Source organism: Cyclopterus lumpus, chromosome 25 (assembly GCF_009769545.1).
Source record: "Cyclopterus lumpus isolate fCycLum1 chromosome 25, fCycLum1.pri, whole genome shotgun sequence".
Taxonomy (NCBI): Eukaryota; Metazoa; Chordata; class Actinopteri; order Perciformes; family Cyclopteridae; genus Cyclopterus; species Cyclopterus lumpus.
In genome coordinates this window covers 1,883,436-1,911,191 of record NC_046990.1, presented here as the reverse complement: position 1 = coordinate 1,911,191, position 27,756 = coordinate 1,883,436, and the positions used below count along the sequence as shown (strand labels likewise).

At 42.0% G+C, this 27,756-nt stretch overlaps 1 protein-coding gene across 1 annotated transcript; it reads right to left on the bottom strand.

Moving 5' to 3' along the window:
• Positions 1-2,759: 2,759 nt before the first annotated feature.
• Positions 2,760-27,627, bottom strand: ngef (neuronal guanine nucleotide exchange factor). The gene is made up of 15 exons (XM_034529156.1): positions 27,225-27,627; positions 20,514-20,619; positions 18,585-18,929; positions 18,045-18,109; positions 15,153-15,403; positions 14,546-14,706; positions 14,287-14,439; positions 11,166-11,295; positions 10,901-10,975; positions 9,935-10,024; positions 5,893-6,056; positions 5,447-5,605; positions 5,193-5,272; positions 5,005-5,109; positions 2,760-4,911 (listed from the first exon to the last, which is right to left on the bottom strand). The coding sequence occupies exons 1-15, from the start codon at positions 27,421-27,423 to the stop codon at positions 4,691-4,693; spliced, it is 2,304 nt and encodes a 767-aa protein (XP_034385047.1). The 5' UTR covers positions 27,424-27,627; the 3' UTR covers positions 2,760-4,690.
• Between the last annotated feature and the right edge of the window lie 129 nt (positions 27,628-27,756).

The following is a 27,756-nucleotide window of genomic DNA, read 5'->3' as shown; positions in this document are numbered from 1 at the left end:
CCTATTCAGATTTATTTTCCTATTGAGCTCAGAATATAAAATGAGAGGAACTATTAAGAAGTTACCTCCGTCTGTTTCATGGATTGGAGTTCCATTCATACATTGTTATATTCATGTAATGTGTTTATGTAACTCTGTAACTCTGTTCATCTGGTCACATGACATCTATTCATCAGTCCATCCGGGGAGAGGGATCCTCCTCTGTTGCTCTCCTGAAGGTTTCTTCCCTTTTTTCCCTGTCAAAGGTTATTTTGGGGAGTTTTTCCTGATCCGATGTGAGGTCAAAGGTCAGGGATGTCGTATGTGTACAGATTGTAAAGCCCTCTGAGGCAAATTTGTAATTTGTGATGCCAGTTTATTGCCAGTCCAGTCCAAGCCACACGTCCTGCTCGGGGTCCGAGAGACTCTGATAGCAAAAATACAGAATTGTAAACAAACTCCAACATGCAGTAACCTGTCTGCATATTCGCATGAGCACCATTTCAGACCATTTTAAAAGAATAAACAAGTTGCTTATGATCCATGTTTTTTTAAAGCTGATCCCCTGTAGACGTACTATGGAACGTGAACAACACTGAATCCAACAACATCTGCCCTTCGCTTGAGGCAGCACTCCGTATTCAAGAATGAAAACCCAAAGAAGTCAGAGACAGCAGCAGTCCGACACCCGGCCAACGAGACAGCCCTCAACTTTGATCAAGTACAGGAAGGTATCATTTAAACTTATGTTGCACACTTGGACACAAAGGACATCCAGGACATGTTAATGCTGTAAGTCAGTCCCACAAAATGTCCTCGGCATCCACATGGATGCTCTGTAACTCAACAAGGAAAGTCATTATTCTATTGCAATAACAATGAATGTGCTGATATAAAACATTTACGACTAATTGTGCTGGGCACCACCTGGACCAGCGGTTGAATGACGACATGCGGCTATACATGTCATCATTGATCAGATTGGGGAGAGGGCCACAGAAAACTACGGTGTCCGACATTGTCTTGGCATAAGTACACACCGATTCCACATTAATTTTAGTGACCTCCGACCGCCGCAGTCGGGAGTCATTACCGCCGGCGTGTATTATAATCTTACTGTAACTACGCTCATCTTTAGCCAGCAGTTTTAAACAAGATTCATTCCCGGGATGCGTATGACTTTGCATATGACTGGGTTAAAACCCAAGTCCACCCTGCCCAGAGTTTCGTGCCCCTGGTTATCTAGAATAAGAAATTGCTTGAATTATAGGTGTCAGAAAGTGTATAGAAAGTATATATATATAAGTAGCCCAAAGAGCCCGGACAGTTTTAACAACCATGGCAGGGGACAAATTAAGAACCCAACCCTCCACAAGAGCATCGGTAAGTGCTTTAAGATTATATAGTATGTGTGGTTTAAGATGTTGTAGTATGTTTAATACAACTCATCCATTACAGTACTACAGACTCACGGCATCACAATTCACCCACGTAGCCAGGGCCCTGGCAAGCTCCATAAAGAACATGACCAGGACGTTGGTAGCCCACCAACTCGGGGTGAAGGCTCGAAAGATGGACAACCTCGTCTCCATGGAGAACCTTAGGAAGTGCAACCAGCTGGCGAGAGTCAAAATCCCCGAGATACTGGGTAAGTCAGTCCTCCAAGACCCCACACACCTGTAGGATCCAGGACCCACTCCCACACACTCTCACCCCCACATGCACTCATCATCACGGGCATAACAGCAGACAGCAGGACCCTGGTTCTCCAGGACCCTGGTCCTCCAGGACCCTGGTCCTGTAGGACCCAGGACCCACTTTCACATACTCTCACCCCCACATGCACTCATCATCACGGGCATAAGAGCAGACAGCAGGACCCTGGTTCTCCAGGACCCTGGTCCTCTAGGACCCAGGACCCACTCTCACACCCTGGATCTTGCTCTTTTTGTTCACTGTTTCTCTTGCAATATGCTCATTTCAGAAAGAATGGAGGACCAGGAGGAACCGGGCTTAAGGAACGATTTCTACGGGTATCTTTCGGTATTCGTTTGCTCCATCTATGGGCATCGGCCCGGGGTCCTCACTAACATGAGAGTGGCTGAGGTCGAGGCAGCCAAGGTTCAGGAACATCTTGACTCGGATGTGGGATACATGAAAACGGTATGTACCATGCTCCAGTGTGCCTCATCAACTCAAGACACAGGGACAAGGAACGAAATGCAGATATGGGAAACCTTCCCATATTTACTTGTCCCTCTCTAAAAACTTTGTTTGCAGAGATCCAGCAAAAAGCCAAGGTTGACCATCCCGACCGGCTCTCTTTTCGGGTTGCCCCTTCTCCGAAAGTCCTTCACAAAATCATGATATGCCTTTTTTTTAAAACTGGGTTTCGTAAAATCGTGCCAGAGGTGGCTTGGCGACCCCTTATCAAATGGGCACACAGGGCCAGGAAGGAAATCCAGATATGGGAAACCTTCCCATGTCTACCTGTCCCTCTCTAAAAACTCTCGTGGTCCTGGTGGTAGTTTTTTTTTTTTGTGTTGGTATCGTGCCTGGATTTCTTTTGCTTTATCACCCCCTAGTGGCCAAGGGCTGCATTGCGCAAGTTTTTTCTCTGGCGCCCTCTGGTGGCCGAGTTTGGTATCACGTGAACACATTTCATTACTTTGACTTTGATGACTGTGTAAACACACTTTGGTGACTCACTTGAACACGCTTCCGTGCAAAATTGATACATTTACATTAACGAGTCAGACACATCTCTGATTAATGCTTTTTTATGAACAATAATTTACATCTTACAAAATTAAAACAAATATTTCGTAATTATTAGCTTGAACATCAAATATTTGCATCACTGTACAGATACCATATTTAAAGACAAACAAGGCTTTACAATCATGCTGATCCATAGTGCTGATCCATTCTATACAGTTACCACAAATTGCAGTTATTTGGCATTATATTGCCGTTATAGTATTTATCCTTTGTTTGTGTGTGTGTGCTCATGCTGTATTGACACTTTTAAAGAGATAATCCACACAAAGTTCATATGTTCACTCAAACACTGGAGGCTCGGAAGATGACTAATAGTTTGTAATTGTTCTTTGACAGAGGATGGTCTGCTTGGACTGCATATGACAGTGTGCTAGTTGCGTTATTATAGCTGAGGGTCCATGTGTGTTGCACAGGAATGTAAATTGTAAACTCACCAGTAGCTGCACTTGGTAGTATATTATATATTTCCAACTACATGTCACTATAAAACTACAATCACACTGTTTGATGTCTGTATAATATATGTACATAATGTATGTCTATATATTATGAGTTATTTAATTATCTCTGTGCATTGTTTTAGTTTCATTTGCAGTGATTAATGGAATATACTCTAGTCCACTCACGAGTGTCAATTTCACTATATGACAGTCATGTTATAACAAGATGACGTAGATGGCGTTGCAGGAGCAGAGAGATCATTTGTAACGGCTCTTCATGAGGAATTCAGAGCATATCTAATGTTTGGGCAGGAAGTCCACTTTTACAAGGGAGTTTGATTTCAAGGACATCTTAGCTTTCCAAATATATGTCGCATCAGTATTTAACATAGCACTTGTGTACATAACGCAAGTTGACACTTAACACTCCAAAGGATTCTGCACTACACAAGACTTGTCCGATTCCATTTAAAAAAAATAATAAGGTGAGTAGACTAGAGGTCGGTTTTTGTTGTGTTGTGATCAGCCGCCATGCCAAATATAGTCAGATTTGGGTATCTATAGCATAGCATGTATTTGGTGGTATGTATACCGGTTTGGATATGGATATGGATGTACATAGTTAAGCATCAAGCTAAGCAGATATGTGTCTGTGGGGTGCAATCTATGTGTTTGCATGACTGTGTACACATTTCAAGCTGACAGCACAGATTTTTGTACAGATGTCGTGTCACTTTGGGAAAGCGCGTTACTGTTGGAAACCTCTGTTGTAACCGCTGTGAAGACAAGCTGACGACTGCCATTGTTCTCCAAGATGAAACATTTTACAGCCAGCAATCAACTCTGGCTGTACTCAACAAGACTTTGGGTGGAGTATCACTTTAGCGAAGTCACTTATTTGAATATTCATAGACCCAGACTTTTTATTAATCATTGCTAATGTGCATAACATGGGATTTCATGAGACACTTGAACAATGGTCCTGAAAGCTAAATCCTTGCATTTGTTGTGTTTTCGATGTTTGCAGCGTTTTTCTGTATTTCATTTTGTTGTGTTTAATAATGAGCTGTCGATGTCGCCGTACACGTACATGTTTGTGTTGTGGCTGTGGGGTATAATTCAGAGTTGAAAATATTTTACAATCAAATGAACACAAACAACTTTAAAAACATGCCCATGCAGCTGAAGGATCTGTACACTCCCTGGACAAGACTTTTACAGTTCTTGCCATCCCCAATACAGCTCCCAACCGAACAGAGAGATTTACTCCATGCATTACACACCACAGTGTGTGGTCCTACAAAACACCTTCAGCATGCGTTTATATGAGACATGCAGCATTGCTTGTACAAAATAATTGACTCAAGCACTTTGATTATTTGGATTTCTAAATTTCTGATCAGTTATTTTGGTGCATATTGCCTGAATGTTAACATTCATCATTATTACTGCTTCAATGCTCACTTGATTGCTCTCCAAATTTGATAAATTCAAGGATTGGAAAAGTTGAAGAACTTTGGACTACGTCTCCCGACCCGTAAACCAATCCTGGCTCCAGTTTGCAGGACTCCTTCACCATCCTGGGCGTGCTGGATCCTGAAGGCCTCTCTCAGGTTTTGAGCTCGGACCTCCTGGTTCAGGATCTCCTCTACTAATCGACTAGGGAACCAGCCCCTTTCGCCATCATGGAGCCTTTCACCCATCATCCAGCCTGGAACACAGATCACATAGAGAGACCAGAGGTGACATGAAGATGGAAAGAGGAAACGACGCACAAGACTGGAACATAAAAGCCTCTACACACCATCGTCTGTTCTCTCAAGGAGGTTTAACACATCGGCCATCTCGATGGAGAGTTCATCTGGCTCCTGAGATGAGTATGTCTTAATACATTGCACCTGTGGAGAGTCTGATAAATATCACAGATCGTTAGTTTCATATCTCCATGTCTGTGTGTTGAGGACTGTACACAATGTTGATATTTTGTCTCACCTTGTTGATGGGCACTGGTAGACATGAAGCGTGTGCGCCGGTTAGGAGTGAGGGCACACATCCAGCGCAGCTTATCACTCCTGTTCACAGGATTTCATAATCAGTATCCAGATAAAGGTTATTACATTTAAAAGAACGTAGTTCTTGTATGTATTTTCACAAAACATTATTAGCCTGTTTGCTTTCAAACAAATCCGCCTCTCATTCACAACCGTTCAGTAGAGCCCTACGTTGATTCTGCGTCAGATACTCACATACTGGATGTCTTCAGCATGTAGCTGACTGGACGCTCCTCTTGGTTATCCAGCAGTTTCAGATTGAAGACATTGGCCAGAAGTTGGCCCTGGTCTTCAAGATCTTCAGTCCTCAGCATGGCCCGTGTGCATGAGTCAATAACCTGGAACTTGTCTCCACTGACAACAAGTTGACTGAATTAACATTGTGAATGTAAACATATATGTACACGTTTGTCTATGTCCAGTCTATTAACCTTCAATGAAGGTACGCTAAACAACAAAAGACCTCTCTGTGTAATGCAACACAGAGACACTGCACCACAAACTATATCCATCATAGTGATCATAGAGCTGAACACCTCTATAAAACAGTTTCTAACAAACTGAACATTAGAAGCTTCATGTAGGAAGGATTTAGAGTTCACTGAGTAGTTCACAGTGAGCATACATTACTCAATGCTCACCTGGAGCTGCGCTTGGTGACCAGCAGCAGGTTGTTGAAGAGGAACAAGTAGACTGGTTGGTAGAGCTTACGACTTCGCATGGTCCTAGTACTCTTAGGTCCAGCCATTTGCTGCACTTCACCCTTTTTCAGCAACCAGCGTGAGTGGGAAATGATGGGCACAGACTACAGGACCAAAGACAGAGGTTTCAAATCAGGTTTACTGCAATGTTTCCTAAGTTCTAAAACTAATGTAATTTCTGAATTGTTGCACAGTGTCATTCTGATGTGTTAGTTTGTACATCATGTGGTCACTTGATGTACATGATAGATGTATAGTAAGATAACCTCTGACCATTAGTAAGTGTGAAGAACATGCCCTTAATCATAATTAATTATCACTGATTATGATGAGTTAACAATTTAGCCTAAACCTATGGGACTGAACTCCAAATGAATAAGAATAAGGGCCAACGCTGCAATTCGTTTCTTTTTATGATGCCATTCTTCGGTCAATTCTTCGATTCTGTTCAAATTAGAAACCAAACACCAATTGTATCAAAATTAATCCACACAATGGCCACAATTGGAGAGTCCAGCACCATTCAAACTATTTTCAGTGAAAAATTGCTCCTCATAAAGCACATGCTTCTTTGCCTCTCTCTATCTGTGACAAACATCTATGTAAATAATAATGCAATGGTTGTAATGTGTTTTAATATGCATGGAGAACAGCATGTCAGCAGTCTCAGTCAACATCCCGTCCCCCTTCCATTTAACTACCTCTGTACTTCACCGACACCTAGTGCAGTTTTAGTTGTTTCTTTAAACAAGATGCATTCTTTCAGCTTAACTGGATTCATTTTTTCTCCTCTCTTACCAACCAACTTGGTTGCACCTACATGTACAGTCAAAATAATAACACAGCTTACATTTGTACCACTGCTACACATTTTCCTCAAATATTTGTGCTTGGTATCGTGGCCTTTATGGGATAAATGATAATAGAGAGGCACAGAGCAAACAAAGTGAGAGGGGTGGGATATGTAACAAAGCCCCCCCACTGGGGAAGTTGTGGGGATGTGCCTTAAACACAAGTCACGTAAGTCTGCCCGTCCCCGTACCTTTTCCCCCCAAGCATAAGAAGACAATTCAAAGTTCAGTCTTAAGCTTGGGTGTGTTTAAGCTGGTTAACTAGAATAAACTAAATATTGCCTAATTTCTTTCCTCGCCAAAGTGTCCTTTACTTTGAAAAGTGCGTAATAAGGGATTGTGGTATCCTGATTCCTGAGTTGTGAATCAGCAGTTGCATTGTCTTCCTTGTTCCCGTGTCTTGTGCTCATGTTTAGTGGCACTGCGCTGGTTGTTGGTGGGAATACGATGTACTCTTGTTTGAATCCCGTCTCCTCAGATGTCAGAACACTTTGTAGAAAACGGTCTTGTATTAACCCTGGTATCCATTCAGGTCCAAATCCATAGTGTTTGATATAGACAGAGTCCTCTGACACAAAGTGGTGTTCTATGGCACGTGTAGGAGCCATTTGGTTAGTTTTTCTTTTGTTGGACCTCCCACCACTAGGAGGCGTAAGAGGCCAATATTATTGAGGAGGAGCACTGGCCAGTTGTTGTTAGACTGGCACACAGTGTTGAGAACAGACAATGTGTCACAACGAATGTTTTGATTTCTTTCTTTTATTTGGAACAGACAAATGTTTTTTGACCGGCAACGTATCTGTTGGTTTGTGATGGAAAACATACAACTTTATAAATAAATAACCTTTCACATTAAAAACTTGATATTGCATCTGTTTATTGCACGCGTCTAAACTAAGTCTTCGACCAACCATAGTGACCTCTTTTTGATAGGCAAACGGGGTCAGTTCACTACAGCACGTCTGTCAATGTAAGCTTCCGACCTATCATTATCTACAGTCTCCAGATAGTCCAGTTGTTGACTGTAGTGATGCGACTGCTAAACAACACTTTATTTATCTTGTCTCCTGTGCATTTATCAAATAACCTTCTACCAAAGATTATTCTGTGCCTTTGTATTGGCCATATGCCTCATGTTGACTTGTGTCTTGTCGAAAAAAAGACATTAAGCCCAAACAAACTCTTGAGACGGGGCTGAGACAAAAACCATGTTCGATTCACTTGTCTAGACTATTGTGTGTTGTCTCTGACCTGCTACTCTTACTGTTCTCCTTCCTGTCTCACTCAGTCCTTCCCCTCCTGCTGTCAAAGACGGCAACCACCTCGACTATATGTTCACCAGAAACTGCTCTACATCTAACCTCACTGTAACTCCACTTCATGTCTCTGACCACTTCTTCATCTCTTACTCTCTCTCCCTCTCTCCCTCCTCTCTGGCCTCCTATGTTCTGTCAGCCCTCCCTTCAACTGACTCCTTCTCACTCATGCATCCTAACTCTGCAACAGACACTCTCCTCTCTACTCTATCTTCATCTCTTGAGGATTCACAAGTCCTCTCTGGCCTTCTTCTCTGCCTTTATCTGTGCAGCCAAAAGCTCTTTTGAACCAAAATTCCTCCCCCCGCCCACCTGCCCCCTTGACCCCATCCCGTCTCACATTCTCCAGTCTATTGACCTTCTCTTTCTCACCCATCTTATTAACACCTCCCTCTCAATTGGCTGTTTCCCTAACTCTCTGAAGAAGGTGAGAGTCAACCCTCTCCTGAAGAAACCCACTTTCGACCCGTCTGAAGTCAACAACTACAGACCTGAAGTCAACAACAACTACAGACCTGAAGTCAACAACTACAGACCTGAAGTCAATAACTACAGACCTGTCTCTCTCCTTCCTTTTCTTTCCAAAACTCTAGAGCAAGCTATCTTTAACCAAGTCTCCTCCTTTCTCCACAGCAACAACCTTCTAGACCCCCACCAGTCTGGATTCAAGGCCACTCAACAGAGACTGCCCTCCTTGCTGTCTCTGAGCAGCTTCACACTGATAGAGCAGCCTCTCTCTCCTCTGTCCTTTTACTTCACACTAGAGCATCCTCTCTCCTCTGTCCTTATCCTTCACACTAGAGCATCCTCTCTCCTCTGTCCTTATCCTTCTAGACATTTCTGCTGCCTTTGACACAGTGAACCACCAGATCCTCATGTCCTCCCTCCAGGACCTGGGTATCTCAGGCACTGCGCTCTCCCTCTTCTCATCCTACCTCACCGACCGCACTTAATGGGTAACCTGGAGAGGATCTGTGTCTGAGCCTTGTCCTCTCACTACTGGGGTCCCTCAAGGCTCCGTTCTGGGTCCCCTCTTTCAGAAAGGTCCTCTGTAGCATCCATGGTTCTTTTTCTTTGCTAAAGAGAGTACCCAGCTGTAATCTGGCAGGAGATGGTAAATGGACTTGTATAGCACTTTTCATAGTCTTCTGACCACTCAAAGCGCCTTCACACGACATGAGCTTTCACACTACATGACGTCATTCACAGGAGCTGGGGATCGAACCACCGATCCTCTGATTGAAGGACGACCCTGCTCACCACTGAGCCACAGTCATCAGTATACGTTTCATTCTCAACATAATTGAGAATGCAGTATAGTTGGAAAGTCATTTTGTGGGAGACAAGAGTTGAGCATAGTTGTTTTCTTATTTCTTCCAGGTGGAATTATTAATGTAACAATCATTATGTTGCAAGGTAATCAAGTTAATTTAGTCTTTAGAATCGGTAGTCCATAGCTCATACAGTAGTTTACATGAAATCTACTCATCCCTCTTGCAAGCAGCTTCACTTGTTTACTCCTTGCAGTGGCATATTTCATCGTTCTTGTTCATTGGTTGAGTATTGACCATCTGATTGCAATTACAAGGGAAATACCATATGATCATGCTATACTTACAATCTTCACACCTTTTGAATGATAAGCCACGTGTCAAACACAGGGCAAAAGAGAACCACATTTCTCAAACCTTTGGAATGGAACTTATTTACTTATGACGTACTTATTACTTAGTACTTACTGTTATGAAATGGATGCAGGACTAGAAAAAACCCAGGTGCAAACTGCCATCATGAAAACTAAATGTTTTTGTTTACCTTGGATTTAAACTCCAATGTTTTCTCAATGCTGATAAGCTCCTCAGTGCGACTCATTTTTCTCACTCCTTCGTTACACTCTTTCACGATCTGGGGAAGACACAAATATACACCATCAATCCATGATTGTAGAACATTTTGAATTTTGGTTATAATTGTTATAATTGTTTCAAAAGGAAATATATCACCATTTGGCTGTAAATGTCATTAAGTTACGGGAAAGCAGTGGTTGCATGTAAGTTAAAGGACAGCTGATTGTGGCGGTCTACGTGGTCCAACTACAACCAGAAGCATGCAAATAAATCATGCATGTAATATTATAACAGCTGTAATATGTCAAACATTAATAAGACTTAATAATGTCAGTATTTTTCACATTAAATCCTGATCTGAGTTTTGAATCACACCTGATTTAACACCAATGGTGAGTGATTTCTAAGGAACTGGCCTCATCCAGTATCAACTCTGAACCAAAGGAAAACCAGCAAGAACCAGAACATATGTTGTTTTAAAGGGTATTAATGAGTTATGGTTGTTATCATCTTATTTATTTTATGATTTCTCCTTGTTACTTCTTGTTAGTGGAAGTGTATTGTGACTGCTTTGTAAACAAGGGAGAGGTTATTCATGTTTTTAGTTTGACCTGAGAACATAAATATCAGGGGATAATCATGTGTGGGGGGCTTCATATTCATTGTTTCAGGTACTGGTGAGACAACGAGATACAAACCAGGTCATAAGACACCAAAAGACTGGCTGCTGTGTTGGAAAGTTATTATGGCAACAAAAGTTGTATTGTTCATGCCAACAATCAATATAAGTGCCACTCATCATAATGATGCCAAGATAATGATGCCAAGATAATGATCACATTTATGTAATGATAGTCATATCATTATGTTGACAGACTTGGCCCCCATTGCCTTTCTCAACCCAACTTGAGCCACGCCCTTGGCTGATGCTCACCTGTTCCAGTTGCTGATGTGCTTTAATAGCATTCGCTTCCCTCTTTGAGTTTTCCTCTGCTTTTTTCAGGATATTCTGTGAAAGAAACCAAGTGAATTAAAAGAATAAAATTTAAAAAAAGCCTTGACAGTGGCACACCACCCCTAATTATGACTACAACTTTGTTATGTTCAAAACATATCCAGACTCACTGTTGAATATTGCCATTTTACTGTAAAGTATCTGTTTGTGTGCATTTAGTTTGAACTCATGTTGGCACACTCACTTGTACGAGCAACTTGAGCCTCGTGATCCTCTGGAAAGGAAGGATGAGGAATGAGGTGAAGGACAGGCCCCTCACCGTTGGATCGTTCTCCAGTGAAACCATGGCCTCCCGAAAAGGCTGGTTTCCCTCTCTGGACAGACATGTTAGACAACATAATGCTTAGTTGATCATACATTAAACCCTTGTGTGGTGTTCGGGTCTGTGGAACCCGTTTTAATTTGATATCAAAAGAAAATGTATATGATTAATTATTTTTTTAAACTCAGACTCATTGGCCTTTTTCAGAACATATATCAGAACACATGTTCAATGACCACACACTGTACACCCCCCCTACACATTTATATTACAAACAGGATGTTCGGGTCTCTGTCCTCCTGTCTGGGCCTGCTTATAGTGTGTGTGTGTGTGTGTGTGTTCCCACACGAGGCTGCAACAATACCGCTTATCCTCATTAGGGTCGCTGGAGCCTATCCCAGCTGACATAGGGCGAAGGCAGGGGACACCCTGGACAGGCCGCCAGTCCATCGAGGGCACATGTAGGGACATACAACCATTCACTCTCACATTCACACCTATGGGCAATTTAGAGATCAATTAACCTGCAGCATGTCTTTGGACTGCGGGAGGAAGCCAGAGAGCCCGGAGAGAACCCACGCTGCCACGGGGAGAACATGCAAACTCCACACAGAAGGACCGCTCCGACCGGGAATTGAACCCGCGGCCCTCTTGCTGTGAGGCGACAGTGCTAGCCACTACACCACCGTGGAGCCCCAATTCAATTCAGTTTATTTTATATAGCCCAATATCACAAATTACAAATATTACTCAGAGGGCTTTACAATCTGTACACGTACGACATCCCTGTCCCAGGACCTCACATCGGATCAGGAACAACTCCTAAAAACACTGAAGAAAACCTTTCACAGAGAAAAAAGGGCCCCACTAGAGAGCTGCGCTCACTAAATGTGGGGCTACTTGTGGTTCCTAGAGTCCTAAAAAGTAGGATTAGAACAGAGCCTTCAGTTATCAAGCTCCTCTTTTATGGAACCAGCTTCCACTTTCAGTCCTGGAGGCAGACACAGTCACCTCATTCAAGAACAGACTTAAGACTTTCCTCTTTAATAGTGCTTATAGTTAGGGCTGAATCAGGTTTGCCCTGGTCCAGCCCCTTGATATGCTGCTATAGGCTTATAGGCTGCTGGGGGATGTTTTAGGATACACTGAGCACCTCTCTCCTCTTCTCTCTCTCCTTATGGATGAATTTACATCTCTCCATTGCACCTTATTAACTCTGCTTCCTCCCCGGAGTCGTTGTGACTTCACGTCTCATAGGGTCCATTGGACCTGGAGGTGTCTGATGGTCCTACCTGGTGGGCCGGCCTCCTGCTCACCTCTCATTTCTTTGGAGTTTTCCTGATCTGATGTGAGGTATATATATATTTGTGCATACATATATATCATTATACAGTGAGGCTGATGTGGCTCACGGTGAAAATGTAGAGTCTGACAGTGACTTTAAAGAAGAGGATGAGATTGAGCATTGGCTAGTTCCAAAATGAAGAAGAACCTCGGGACCAGCCCATCAGCAGCCAGTCATAGGACCAAAACAAGCCTGTCATCAGCTAGCAATTGAAGAAATATGGATGTCAAAGAATCGTGAAATTCTTCTTGCATAAAGATCTGACATTAATTCATAAATGTGATCTAACAAAGATTGTAATTGGGATGGAGTTAACATCTGTTGAGTATTTTAACAGAAAATTGTTTGATTGTGTTGACTTAAAAAAAACAAATGCACCAGACCCACGAACACTGGCTGAATAACACAAATATGAACACCACACAAGGTTGTGTTAAGGGTTAATAATAAAGAATTATTTTCGCTAGCAAGATCTCATTGGATGATGCATGCCATGAAGCCGACTGCCAGCAGGCACATTTAAAGAAATGTAATCGGATTGATTCGAAGTAGGACTGTCAGGATCTGTAGTGTTGTGTTTCCTGTTTTATTTTGAAGTCCTTGTCTCTCGTGTCCTCTGTTTCTCTGCTCTTCCTGTCCCTGTGATTGTCTGCTCTGTCCCTGATTGTTTCCTCCTGTGTCCAATCACCTGCACCAGCCCTCTGTATTTAAGTCCTGTTCGTGTCATTCCCCTTTGTCGGTTCGTCTTGTGTAGATCATTGAAGATCATGTGTGTGAGACTGTGTTGTATCCTGTTTTTGTATCCTGTTGAGCAATAAAGTTGCTTTTCCCACGTTGACGGCGTTTGGGTCTAGTGTTACCTGCAGCTGCACATAACAAGGACGGGCACGCACAACTATCCTGATTACTGAAGTCTGGTTTGAATTAACCAGATGGTTTAGCGGATCAGCCTTTGAGAAACCGAGATAGCCTGACTTCAATCATCAGGTTAATTTAAGCTGGCTAATAGGACATTTGATGGACTTAGTTGAACCACGTACGAGGAACGGGGCCCAGCGCTTCTCTTTTCAGTATCACAATAATTAGTCACCGTGTTTTTGAACAGTTTTGTCTTGTACTTCTTCAGCTGAAATCACTTATCTTTCCACATTGCAGCTCAGCCACTAATGTTCTTGTTTGTGAAAAGTAATTAGTCGTATATAGATAGTCCTATCCCCCCAAATGAGTGGGATCAGACTGTTTCACCAAACACTTGACTTAGTGTACTGTGCATCTACAAAATGGATAATACTTTCTTCATGTTGCATCTCAGTTCATAAACCATTTGCAGGTTTCAACAGTTTTTCCGGTAGCTGGCAGAAGTCCCATGGTGGAACTTCTGCTATTGGAAGAACCTGTCCTCCGCAGCGCGTGGGAACGCCACCCTCTCACTCTGGTATGTGTGGTTCATGAAGTGGGCCATACGCATTATGTTCAAACTCAACCACACCCTGCGCATCACATTTGTTATGATCAAAAGCAAACCAGTTTTCTACAGAAAATCCAGGCTGACAACATTCGTAAAAAAAATAGCAGCGAAAGATGACGCCTGTTATTCTTTCTCCCAGTTCCTCTCTCTCATCATCAGTAGTCAAATAGGACGCAGTGTTGTAGTGTATGAAGATATAGTCACATTGTATTTAGACAATAGGTACTCACAAAATGCGCCTGTAGTTCTTCTCCTGGTAGACCTGGTTGATGACGTATTTAATGAAGACATCGAAGTGTTTCACAGCATGCTGGTAAACGATGTCACACACATCAGAAATAAAAATAGACTCCTCAATTCGGTGCTCAAGATCCATCAGGAACCTGAAAATATGAAGGGATCATTATCCATGGATATAAAGCAAAAGCTTGTTTGCTGGACTGGAACTTGATCATGAAGTCATTTCTGTTAATCAAGACCTCGTTCTACCTTTCACTGGCCTTCATCACTTCCTCGATATTGGAGAACAGAAAATGCATATCGGATTGGCTGAGCGTGTTGATTAAATCAGGGTTACGCAGGAAGTGAGCCTCTAAAACCTCCAAACTCTTGTAGTACGACGCTTCTGAGGTAACAAGCTCGAACATGGCCTAGAAAGAAAAACAAATCACAATGCCACATCAATACTACCCGAGGACCCCTACACCCAGGTGACAGTTGATGTGATGACAATCTGATCCGGCTCATTGTTTATCTTTGACTGATTGTCACTGGAAAACCAACCAGATGTACCCTCACTTCCCCTCGAGCGCCACGCGGCTGAGATTTTAGTGTAACACATTTTTCTTACATTTAACATTTGTGCTATAAAGTAAATGTCTTCACAACTATTACATGCAATGTGGTTCAGACATTCATGATCAGCATGGATTGCAATAACTGTGGTGATCCCATAACAAACATCAAGTCAAATATTGTAAAGTAATGGCATTCCCATTATAGCCTGAGCTGCACTGCACATATACACTTGAATGTAATATGTTATAACTAACGTCTGTATATCTATAGAAGCCTTCACCCGCACAAAATTGCTCACCTCCTGTATTATGATTTCACTCTGCGGTAACTGGCTGAGCAGGCCACTGGCCTGCACCACTTCCAGGTTCTGCCACAAGCTCAGTGACCGAGCATTGTTCCTCAGCTGCAGCTGTAATACTGGTGGGGACATGACACCGGACCCTTCCACCACAGTCCCTGGTGAGACTCCTGGAGAAAGGTTCTCACGCTGCCGCCTTTGCTCAATCTCCTGCTGCTTGGAGGTGTCCCGGTATTCTTGGTACAGGAAGGCTGGAGAGTCAAAGGACAATGAGTCAGGCATGAAGTACAGATACAGACTTTCTTTTTTCTTTTTGCAAAGGTCTGGATTGCGTTTCATTTGGGAAAAAAAGGCTACTGAAAATGAAAACAAGAAAGACACAATTCAACTTTTTGATATAATGCGCTATTTCACATTTCCCACATAATTGAACACAAGTGATAATTCAACTACACACACCTACATTGTTCTGTGCTACTGCTCCCTATTTGTAGTAGTACACTTGAGATCATCAAAGCCTGTTCTTAACCAGGTAGTCAGTTCCAAATAACACACATAGGATGAAATAAATGTTCATGCTCAAATCATGGAATCTAAAATATAAGATGGATTCAATTCAGTTTATTTTGTATAGCCCATAATTACAAATTTGCCTGAGAGGGCTTTACAATCTGTACACATACGACATCCCTGACCTTTGACCTCACATCGGATCACATCCCGGGGAAAAAAGGGAAGAACCCTTCATGAGAGCAACAGAGGAGGATCCCTCTCCCCGGGTGGACAGAAGCAATAGATGTCATGTGACCAAATGAACCGAGTTACATAAACACATTACATGAATATTATGAATGATGAGTTGTAGGCATGGACCACGATCCAGATAACCACGATCCATGTAAACAGAAGGAGATAGAGATAGCAGGGCCATGGCAGGAGGCAGGGGCCAGGAGGCAGGGCCCAGGAGGCAGGAGGCAGGGCCAAGGAGGCAGGGCCCAGGAGGCAGGGCCTAGGAGGAAGGAGGCAGGGCCCAGGAGGCAGGGCCCAGGACGCAGGGCCCAGGAGGCAGGAGGCAGGGCCAAGGAGGCAGGAGGCAGGGCCCAGGAGGCAGGGCCAACGAGGTCCTTGCTTCTGTGCCACTAGCAAAGTATTTCTCAAAGTGAGAGTGTAACTCTGTCTTTTAACTTCCTGCTTACATCCAAAGTCCGAATGTGTGACATTCTGTAAATTTGCATCTGTTGCTTGTAATCACCTCACCCTTACATATTGTCGAATATCTGAGCAGTTTTATAATATTCTGTAGAGTGTGAAGGATGGAAATGGAAGCACATGAGAGACTCTCCACATCCACTGTGATTTTCATAGCAGCACTAAGTAGTTCTGTTCCCCCACACTGCTCTGGAATCAGCTAGTCATGTTACTGTGATAACAGTCATGGTGACTGATCAGAATGTGTTGTTCTGTCTTTTATTTTGAGCTTATAATAATATAATATTACAGAAGTTAACTCATTTCCATAACAGTTGAATATTATAGCAAGCTAAACCAGTAGATTATTTGTGTTTATAGTTTAAAAATCAATATTGCATCATTGGGTGGGAAGCATCTTTTTAATATTCACAAATCAGCTTTCAGAACAACAAAGCTGGCTCGTTGATCATCTGTGTCTCTCACGTCTTCGTGAAATAGTCATGAAATTTAAATCTAAGTGTTTTTGTTACATTGAGACGAAAACAAAGCCAATCCATGGTCCCTTGGGATCCTTTTCCGTGGTGGACACATGATTCAAACCGCTTTCATACACAGCAAGTTCGTCAACCTAGTTTCAGTCTGTGGGGATCTGTGGTATCTCTGGTGGGTGTGGTGCTATCAGGTCACACAACCTCCTCATAAATGCAGAAGTGTGTACCCAGATTTGAAAAAGGGAGTGGCTGTTTGATCCGATCAGATAGCAATAACAACCAGAGGCTAAGAGACCAAAACCGGAAAAATCTATAATGTTGCAATGTACAAAAATACCTGCGTATGCATGGAATGGGACTCAAACTGGTAAGAACAGCTGCTCTTTGCAGGGAACATTGGCTATGTGTATATCAAGAGGGAAGGTGACTTTGAACAGGAGCCTGTTGCATAATCTCCTTCAGTCAAATACTGCGTATTGCTTTGGTGGGCGTAGAACTGGACTGACACTTACATAAGAGAGAGTGGAATGTGCATATAAAGCCAAGAAATGCACAGGTTGGAAAAAAGGGAACCGCATATTTATTTGTTTACCAAAGATATTAAACTGTCCGTTGTTAATTGTTCATCATAGTCCTGCAGGTAAACTGCTGTCTTGAGTAAATTTGGCAAATGACCATTATTCTGTATACACACAGAACACTTGAGTCTTATATATATATATATATATATATATATATATATATATATAAATATATATATATATATCCTTTATTGATCCCCGTGGGGACATTCTTCTCTGCATTTGACTCATCCTATTAAGGAGCAGTGGGCTGCAGTGAAGCCCGGGGAGCAACTGGGGGTTCAGTGCCTTGCTCAAGGACACTTCAACATGTATACGGGGAGAGCGGGGATGGAACATGAGTAGTCAGTCAACACAGTCGACTATCAACTTAGAGAGGCACTCGACCTGGAGGGAGTCAGATATGCAGTAACAGATCCAGCTCAGCGGCTGTGCTGAAGCCTTATCACGTCTACTGTTGGGTTAATACATTATTTATCAGAAATAAGTGTTTGCATATGTGAATGTGTCTTACCGATGTTAAGTTTAGTCATAATACATATTCACAAATATGAGCTGATTTTGTCAGCGGTGGAACTGGTAACAGTGGGTGGAATACACACGCTGCCCCCACGTAATGTTTTCCTCACCAATGTTCTTGACGATGTTGAGGCTGTGACAGATTGTCTGGGCGCTATCTCCATTGCTCGGCAACCTAAAATGAAAGAAAATAGAAAGTTGTGAGTTGGGACGGACTGAATATATTTACTTTATGTTTAAATTCATATCAACAAATGATGCAGCAGTGTTTGGTGCATTCCAGCACACAAGACACACAACATCTTCTCCATCAAAAGCCAACAAAGTGAACTCGAGCAGCAGGATTACTCTGCGCATTATTCGCTGAAAATAGAAAAACATCCATCTGCGCCTCCTCACATTCACTCCCTAGCCACACAATGAGTCACAACTCAATATTCCAATCCCTTTAGCTATTTTGACATAACTTAGTGTATTTGTAATGTTATTGCTCACAAGCAAAGGAAATACGAACAATAACAATGTATATTAACCTATTTTACGTTTTATATTGACTATTAGTAGAAACCCACAGGTTAAGCTTCATAAATATAATCCTTTTGCATTTCTATCCTTCACACCTCTCTGTTTCCACTGTACTCCGATCTGACCTGAGGTTGCCGTTGTCCTGATCTGCTCCAAGAGGACTGGGCTGTTGATCACTCATGGTTTCCCTTCTGACCTCCTGTACAGTGCAAGCTGCAGTTGTTTGCTTGGACAGATTTTGTATGTCTCCGTTTTGAAAGGTGTGAGTTCGGTAAGAGATCATGTCGGCTGGAGAATTTCGATGCTGGCTGTCGGAGACAGCAGATATGTCCACACTCCTCCCTCCTCCCACTGGTCCTCTTCTCCTATCCACAGCATCCCTGTTGTACAGAGCATGTCTGCTACTGGCCGCACCATTGCTTGGCAACACAGCTCTGGAATGATGGAGCTGTGGAGAACACTGAGGGCTCCTTTTGACAGCAAAAAAAACACTTTATAATCACATCTAAAGCAGCCATCATCATTTTCATCTTCACCTAGAAACAACAAATATTCAAACTGTCATGTAGTAAGGCCATGTACATTTGTCATGTGATTTTCAGTGTTTGTCTATAGTCGTTTTAAGTGAGTGCATTCTTTGCTTTTCTTTAGTAACAGACCCTTTTAGATATTCTGTGTGCTAATTCACAGGCTAAATGATCAAAAGACTGCATTTCTACTTCAAATATATATATATATATACATATATATATATATATATATATATATATATATATATATATATATATATATATATATATATATACGTGAAGAGACCACGTCAATCCTCTTTTACCCAAACAACAAATATGTCCTTCGTTGTTTTCAAAATCCCATAATCTATCGTGAATCCGACCAAAACCACTCACAGCATCGGCTGGGAAAGGACCACGGTGATCACCCAGGAGTCGGCTGATCAAGGAGGACTTTCACATCCGATCAGAAACCAAGCACTGACCCACGGACATCCACTGATTACTTCTGAGCCAGCTCCATTTACTGAATGAAGACGTCTGACTTTAGTTTTTGTTACTGTACTTTTTTCACAATGGTAAAACATGTCCCATAAATGTCACTACATTTTTGTCTTAATTCATTGTCTTTTTGTCGGAAATATTGGATATCAGATGACAAGCATCGGAAAAGGAAACTGGAGTCATTCTTGGCGAATCAGAAAGCGAAGTTGAGATGGTGGCGAGCCGAGAAGGAAGTTAAGCTAACCCAGCTGAGACCTAAGGCTATTCCACCCAGTCTGCTCCAGGCTAACGTCTGGGCACAAGAGAATACAGGCTCACCCAGAAACGCCAGGTATGTGACTGTTGTGCCGACTTCTTTACAGAGACCTGGCTCCATCATGGCATCCAAGCTGCACTTGACAGGTGTACCACATGACAGAGAGCAAGACTCCGATAGGACGACAGGAGCTGGACTCTGTCTACATCATTGGTGCTTGGTGCAGTCAAAGATGTCCACATTGTGTGACATAGGCCATCTTGTAGCATGTCCATTTTAATATTGTCAAGTGTCCAAATTGTTTTCTAGACAACTTTGTCATTTATACTAATATCCCCAAACTTTCAGCCAGTAAAGGTTTTCACTATTCTATTGTTGAGTCCTAAAATCAGCTTTCTTTAACAAGTTAACGACAAGCTTATATCTTTAGTTTGGCTTTATTTTCTGTTTTTTATGACGCACAAGTAACCAAATGAATGAAGAATGGCCTCTGAATGCTTTTTGCAGTTTTCTCGTTCAGTTAACGTTATTAGCTCGTTATTAACAGTCCGATCGCAGTACTGGGGCTTGGACATCTAGCATACTGCTTCCTCTTCTGGCTGTAAGAAGACTGCTGTTTCAGTGTTAACAAATTAACCTTCAGAGAGACTGGAGAGGCTTGTGTATGTATCACAGACATGATACGCGATAAGAGTGTAACAGTGGTGTGTGTGCAGTGTTTGTTTTCTGGGCGTGTTCGTGTGCCGTGCTAGGGTTGGGCAGTGGCAGGCATGAGGACTCACCGTCTAGCCGTGGGCAACAAAGGTGATTTGTTGGGTAAGGGAGCAGAGGGGGAGGAGACTCCAGCTCTGCTCCCTGGACGGTGGTCCAAACCAAGACTGGCAGACACTGGAAAGGGAGACAGCAGGGGAGAGATACAACCAATCAGAAGGAGATTGATAATAATCAGGCACAACAGTTCTCATCTCACTAACACACACCTACACTTACGCACACACACACACACACACACACACACACACACACACACACACACACACACACACACACACACACACCCTTATTCGAGTGCTGAGTGTAGTACAGTAAGAAGCAACACCTTGGTTAAGAAAGGGACACAACTATGTTAAGCAGAGACCAGCGCGTCACCACTTACCAGCAGTCAGACTAAACTATTTATTTATATCCATCCATTACCCAAACCATTCATCATCCAAACCGCTTATCCCATTTGGGGTCGCTGGAGCCGATCCCAGCTGTCGTCGGGCAAAGGCGGGGTTCCCCCTGGACAGGTCTCCAGTCTATCGCACACAGAGAGAAGAGACAGACAACCACTCACGCACACATTCACACCGTAATCTCCACCGTAATGTCAGCTGGGATAAGCTCCAGTGCCCCCGCGACCCTAATGAGGATAAGCGGTATTGAAAATGGATGGATGGATGGATGCTTGTCTTGGGACTGTGGGAGGAAGCCCGAGAACCTGGAGGGAACCCACACTGCCACAGGGAGAACATGCAGACTCCACACAGAAGGACCGCTCAGACCGGGAATTAAATGTAAACGCTGTTTTGTTGTTGTGTTTAGTTTAGTTTTTACCTCAGCACACCTGCTACATAGACTTACACAGGGAACAACAATCCCTGCCACATAGATGGATTAAAATATGAATACGCATCTAACTTGAGTTATGTAGTTACAGCAATTGTGTGGTTATTTTAACCCAAATAACAGGCTTGTGGTTGTGTTACCTAAACCTGTGAAGTTGTGGGTTTATTTAGATAACTGTATTTCATGTACCAAGCAGAAATTGACAAGTGTTGCTGGACTTTTGTTGGAAAACTCACAAAAAAGAGTAATTTTTGTAAGCTACCGTTGTAAATGGACTGTACTTGTATATCTCTTTTCTAGTCTTCTAACACTACTTGTCATCATTCATACACTGATGGGAGAAGATACCATGCAAGGTGCCACCTGACCATCACGACTAACTAACATTCACACACAGGAACATCCGATCCTCTGATTGAAGGACGACTCTGCTCACCACTTAACCACAGTTTCCCCATATAATACGTATGATAGACATGTATATGTCTGCCAGCTCGGACTCATCTTCAGCCAAAGATATACAATAAATATCCACTGGGAGTGTTTCAATTTGACTTCTACATTCCCACATGACGAATAAATACAGTATCTTCAGATCCACTGGGCAGGTTACAAACACTTTATTAATGAAACAAAATGCAATTGAGCCCCGAAGATACGCTGCTGTCCAAATCAAGCATCCCCTATGATATTATTCATGATGACATTTAAGACAAACACTCAGCTGTGCATAGACACAAAAGAAGCATTTTGTGATCAAATACAATAACTAGTTGGATGAAGTTAAGAAATAAAAAAATTTTTTGTGTATAGTCCCCGCTCCTCATCCTTCAGTTGGTGCACTGTATTGTATGAAATTGTGTGTCCTCCTTTCATCTCTTACACACACGCTTGAACTACTTGGATAAAGTTGATCGATGTATGTTTAAAATATACAGTTGGTTATTTTCCACCATTATCCATTTCTATGAATGTCTCCTTGTGCTGGCTTGTTGCGGAGCTTTGAACGATATCTCTGTGTTCATCTTTGAAAGGAGTTTGCTCAGAAATATGACACGTGATCAGTGGCAGCTGGCCAATAGAGGGCCACGAGGACCTGGCCCCACCCACCTTGAGCCAAAAAAAAAGAAAAGAAGTATACAAAATTATAATAATAATATTCATTATATTAATAAATTATACAAATTGTCAATATTTATGTTTTGGAATATACCCAGTAATATTTGTAAAATAGGATATCTGTGTAAAATATATGCTTTTCCTGCACGTCCTCTCTTTCTGTCTGCGTGTCTCCGCTGCACACATGAGAACATGAGAACACCAGGACACACACGATAACATGAGAACATGAGAACACCAGGACACACACGATAACATGAGAACATGAGAACACCAGGACACACACGATAACATGAGGACATGAGAACACCAGGACACACATGAGAACATGAGGACATGAGAACACCAGGACACACACGATAACATGAGAACATGAGAACACCAGGACACACATGAGAACATGAGGACATGAGAACACCAGGACACACACGATAACATGAGAACATGAGAACACCAGGACACACACGATAACATGAGAACATGAGAACACCAGGACACACACGATAACATGAGAACATGAGAACACCAGGACACACACGATAACATGAGAACATGAGAACACCAGGACACACATGAGAACATGAGGACATGAGAACACCAGGACACACACGATAACATGAGAACATGAGAACACCAGGACACACATGAGAACATGAGGACATGAGAACACCAGGACACACATGAGAACATGAGGACATGAGAACACCAGGACACACACGATAACATGAGAACATGAGAACACCAGGACACACACGATAACATGAGAACATGAGAACACCAGGACACACACGATAACATGAGAACATGAGAACACCAGGACACACATGAGAACATGAGAACATGAGAACACCAGGACACACATGAGAACATGAGGACATGAGAACACCAGGACACACACGATAACATGAGAACATGAGAACACCAGGACACACACGATAACATGAGAACATGAGAACACCAGGACACACATGAGAACATGAGGACATGAGAACACCAGGACACACATGAGAACATGGCTCACTTTAACCCTACAAGGTTCATATGGGCATCTTAATATATAAACATGTTCCATTAGATTTTATATATGTGATTTATATTATACGATATTTATATTTGATTATAATATATTTATGATATTTATATTGTATATTTACATTAGATGGTATTTATATATCATATTATACTGAATATTATTATTATATATATATATATATATATTAATATACTGAATTGTATGAATAAGATGTCCTTATTATGTCAGTATTGGAATAAATGTTAAATATTTAACTACAAAGTAGAAATGTGTGTTTGATCCTTTTTTGCATTGAATCATTCTGGGATGTTTGCTGAAATTGATTGGATGGCCTACCAAAGAAAGATTCCACCAGCTGCCACTGCACATGACATAATTCTTCATGGTGACTCTGAAGATAATGTCTAATAATCTACGTTGCCTGTCTGCACAGACGTGTGAACGTTCAATAAGAGATGCAGGACTACAGATACCATGTCTTGTGGGTAAAAAACTGCGAGCCTGAATTATGAATCTTAGGTTAGGAGAGTAGAAAGTAGAGGAAGATAACCTTTGGGTCATGTGAACAATTATTAAAATCTTTAAATATTTTTTTCCAGATGTTGCCGATTGCTATTTCAAAATCCTATTGAATAGACTGTGGAGGGCAAACACGCGATCAGTAAACTTAAGAAAGGGTGTCGACATTGTGTCTCACAAATTGAACTTTGCCCTCCTTCATAGATGATTGTATGACTGGTATATGAAAGGTCGTCTGGTATATGGCAGTATTTGGGGGCCTATATAAAGAGGATGCTTTGGTAGTTGATACAGTTCTCTCTTATATTCACACCAATCTGATCTGTCTAATCCGTCATGGAGAAGTTAACAAAATCGGTGGAATATCTTGATTTACAAATGTTGCTGCTTGGAAAGAAGATGTGTAAGTAGTCAAAAGGTTTCGTAAACATAAACTACAGAAACGCTTTAAAGTTTTATTTGATTCATAGAGTGAACGTGACACCAGAGGGACATCACTTAATTAACTAAATTTATGTCCCAGATGGAAATTGGAAGAGGGACATGTTATGCAAATGTTTTGGCACTGCATTAAGGACATTCTTTCTTTTTATGTTGTCAAAAATGATGGATAAGCATTTTTCTTTAAACATTTGCCAAAACTACACCCCTTATCAGAGCCAGAAGTTGTAAAAACTGTCATGAGATTCTTAAACATATTATATGTACTGAACGCTTCCATCAGTAAAAGCAACCGAAACTAAGCTTACAATATTGATATTCCATCAAAAACACGTCTCATTTGAAATCTCAGAACGCAGAGCAGAGAGGAGAGATTCAATTCAATTCAATTCAATTCAATTCAATTCAATTCAGTTTATTTTGTATAGCCCAATATCACAAATTACAAATTTGCCTCAGAGGGCTTTACAATCTGTACACATACGATTGTATGTTGAGGTTGAGGTTGTAAAGATGTAAAGAGTTCATAATTATTGACACGAATTCCCGTGTTGTATTAGTGGTTTTCATTCTGTTTGCTGGTTTAATTAACTCTGCTGTCATTCCAGACAATTCACACCTGATCGTCCTTCATTCCCGTCACCTGGTTCTCACGCCCGCCTCACCTGCAGCCCATCCCTTCATTAGTCACTCACATAGGTTCCCTCACTTGCACTTGTCCTCTGCCAGATTGTCTTGTTTTTTTTGTGCCGAGTGCTCCAGCATTACTTCAGTCTATATTCCTGATCTGACCCTGTCTGCCTGCCCTGACCTTCGACCCTCTGCCTACCCTGACCTTTGATTCTCTGCCTGCCCTGACCTTTGACTCCCTGCCTGCCCTGACCTTCGATTCTCTGCCTGCCCTGACCTTCGATTCCCTGCCTGCCCTGACCTTTGACCCCCTGCCTGCCCTGACCTTCGACCCCCTGCCTGCCCTGAGCTTCGATTCCCTGCCTGCCCTGACCTTTGACCCCCTGCCTGCCCTGACCTTCGATTTTTTCGAATTTTTTGTAAAATAAATTATCAAAGATATTCAACTTGCAATTCTTTCTTTATTGTGATGTATGGCATTGTGTTATTCTGCACTCCAGACCAGTTTGAGTTATCTCTACTTCTTCTACTTCCATAGAGGAGCAGGACTTTTATATTATAATGAAAATAAAGGCCACAGAGACACAAATGTGACAGGAGCCAAACAAACTGCTTGGGGTTCAGATTAAAATGACTTCAAATTCCTTCATATTGAGGCATTATTATTCTTCACGACCAGAGAAAAGCAGACCATCTCTGTGACTCCTGGACCACTCGGATATAAAACAACCTTGTAAATTGTAAATACAGGAAACCTCTTAATTGCACAAAGTCTCTCGTATTTGGCTCTGAAAACAAATATTGGCGCAATGTCTTGTTTCCTGCATGGTAGATACACACATACATAATAAGATTAATTAGATAAGACATCTTTGGCCTGCCCTTATAAGTTGAGCTGAAGTTTCCTGGTTGTGAGTAGATGTAACAGCTTTTTGGAAGAAGATTGTTTTTTTACATTTTTTAATTTTAAGAAAAAAACGTAATTGCGCTGAGAACTGCCCCAACATTTTACCACCTGCACTCATTTTGAAAATAGGTTTTATAAATGCAGCCACTGGTTCTCTTCACTGATTATGAATACAGTGAGAAAGTAGTTAAATATTTATTTGTGGTCGCCACATTGTGCTGTGATCTGGTATACCTTTATCAGACATGCAATCAAATACCATCTGATTATATCCCTGATTAAACACAAAGTTATCAGTGTCTGTGCATATGAGCTGCTGTTAAGATCAAATCATTTTAATCAACACTCTGGATTTTCATAAACTGCTTCTGAAAAGGCACATTTTCCTTTTTATTTCAGGTCACAGGATGATCAGGTGACTGGACTGTGTGACATTTTTCAACAGGCCTGACTGTTTTATAACTTCCTTTATTTGTAAGGCTGAAGCTGTCTAGTTATGTACGAAGTAATCACTTTAATCCCTCCCTTTGAGGCCTATCTGAGATACCGGGCAAAGTCTAAGCTCAAATGCTTTATTGTTGCGTTTAGTGTGGCTCTACTGTATGAATATGGTGCATTCCCATAGAGAAGAATGACTAAAGCAGAGCATAAAACACAACAACAATACATTCTTTATCCCGTCATTTAGTTTCTGGGATGGTGGCTCAGACAGACTGTTGAGAACAAAGCAGACTCTAAGACCAACAGCACATCAGGGAGATGTTGGTTACTTCATTTCAATATACCAACGTCAAGCTGTTCTTTGCTTGAAATCACAAGGTCAGAGGTTGACCTGTGGAATATTTAGTGAGATCAATGTGCTGCTCAAACAAAACTAGTTTCTCAGGTTGTACTTGTGTATATGATGGGAGTATCAAGCCTTTGTTCCACTTTAAAAAACAACTGCATCAATGCCAACTGCCAGTAGGGCAACAATGCAGAACAACAACATACAGTGATTCCACTTGCTCGGCCATGCTGCTGCAGTGTGATGCTCTCCAATGAATGTTCATGTCCAATGTGCATTCAGTTGAATAAGTGCAAACCAGTTTGAATTCGGTGAATTACATGTTTAAGGACCAAAAAGGTCAAATTAAATGTTCATTAACTCGTGGGATAAATTCCCCAAATGTGAAGTTCAGTACAAAAACAATGTTAAAAGGCAGGCACAGAGGAGGCCTAATGATTTCTTACTTTCAGGCTGCTCCGATGAGCCCGGCCTCTTCTTCCTCATTGACCGATAGAAGCGGGAGTTCCTGCGGATAGGCACTCTGGTGGCATCTTCATCATCGTCGCCCCCATGGCTGGGTTTAACCACAGCTGGTGGATGCTTCTCTGGGGCTTCCGGTGACTTGTGCCCCCACTTGCTCCTGAACAGGGCAGTCACAGACATGATAAATGATTCCCTTTGGAAGCTTATAATTGACTGATTGAGAAATTAGTCATAATTAGCCAGAATCCAGGAGTAAATCCATGACTCGAAATGAAAGGTTCTGGTGAAAAATAAATCCTGACACCAAATCCAAGAACGGAGAAGTGGTTCCTGGGCCGTCTCTCCCTCCTGTCAGTGTTGTTCGTTTCCCAGGCAGCCTTTGGAACCAGCAGAGTGCGTCACTTAGTTCTGCCTAAGCTGTAATTATTGCATTCATGACTCTCTCTCTTTCCTGCTCTTTGCCCCTCCTCTGATAGGCTGCCTACCTCCATCCCTCTCTCTACACCACACCGC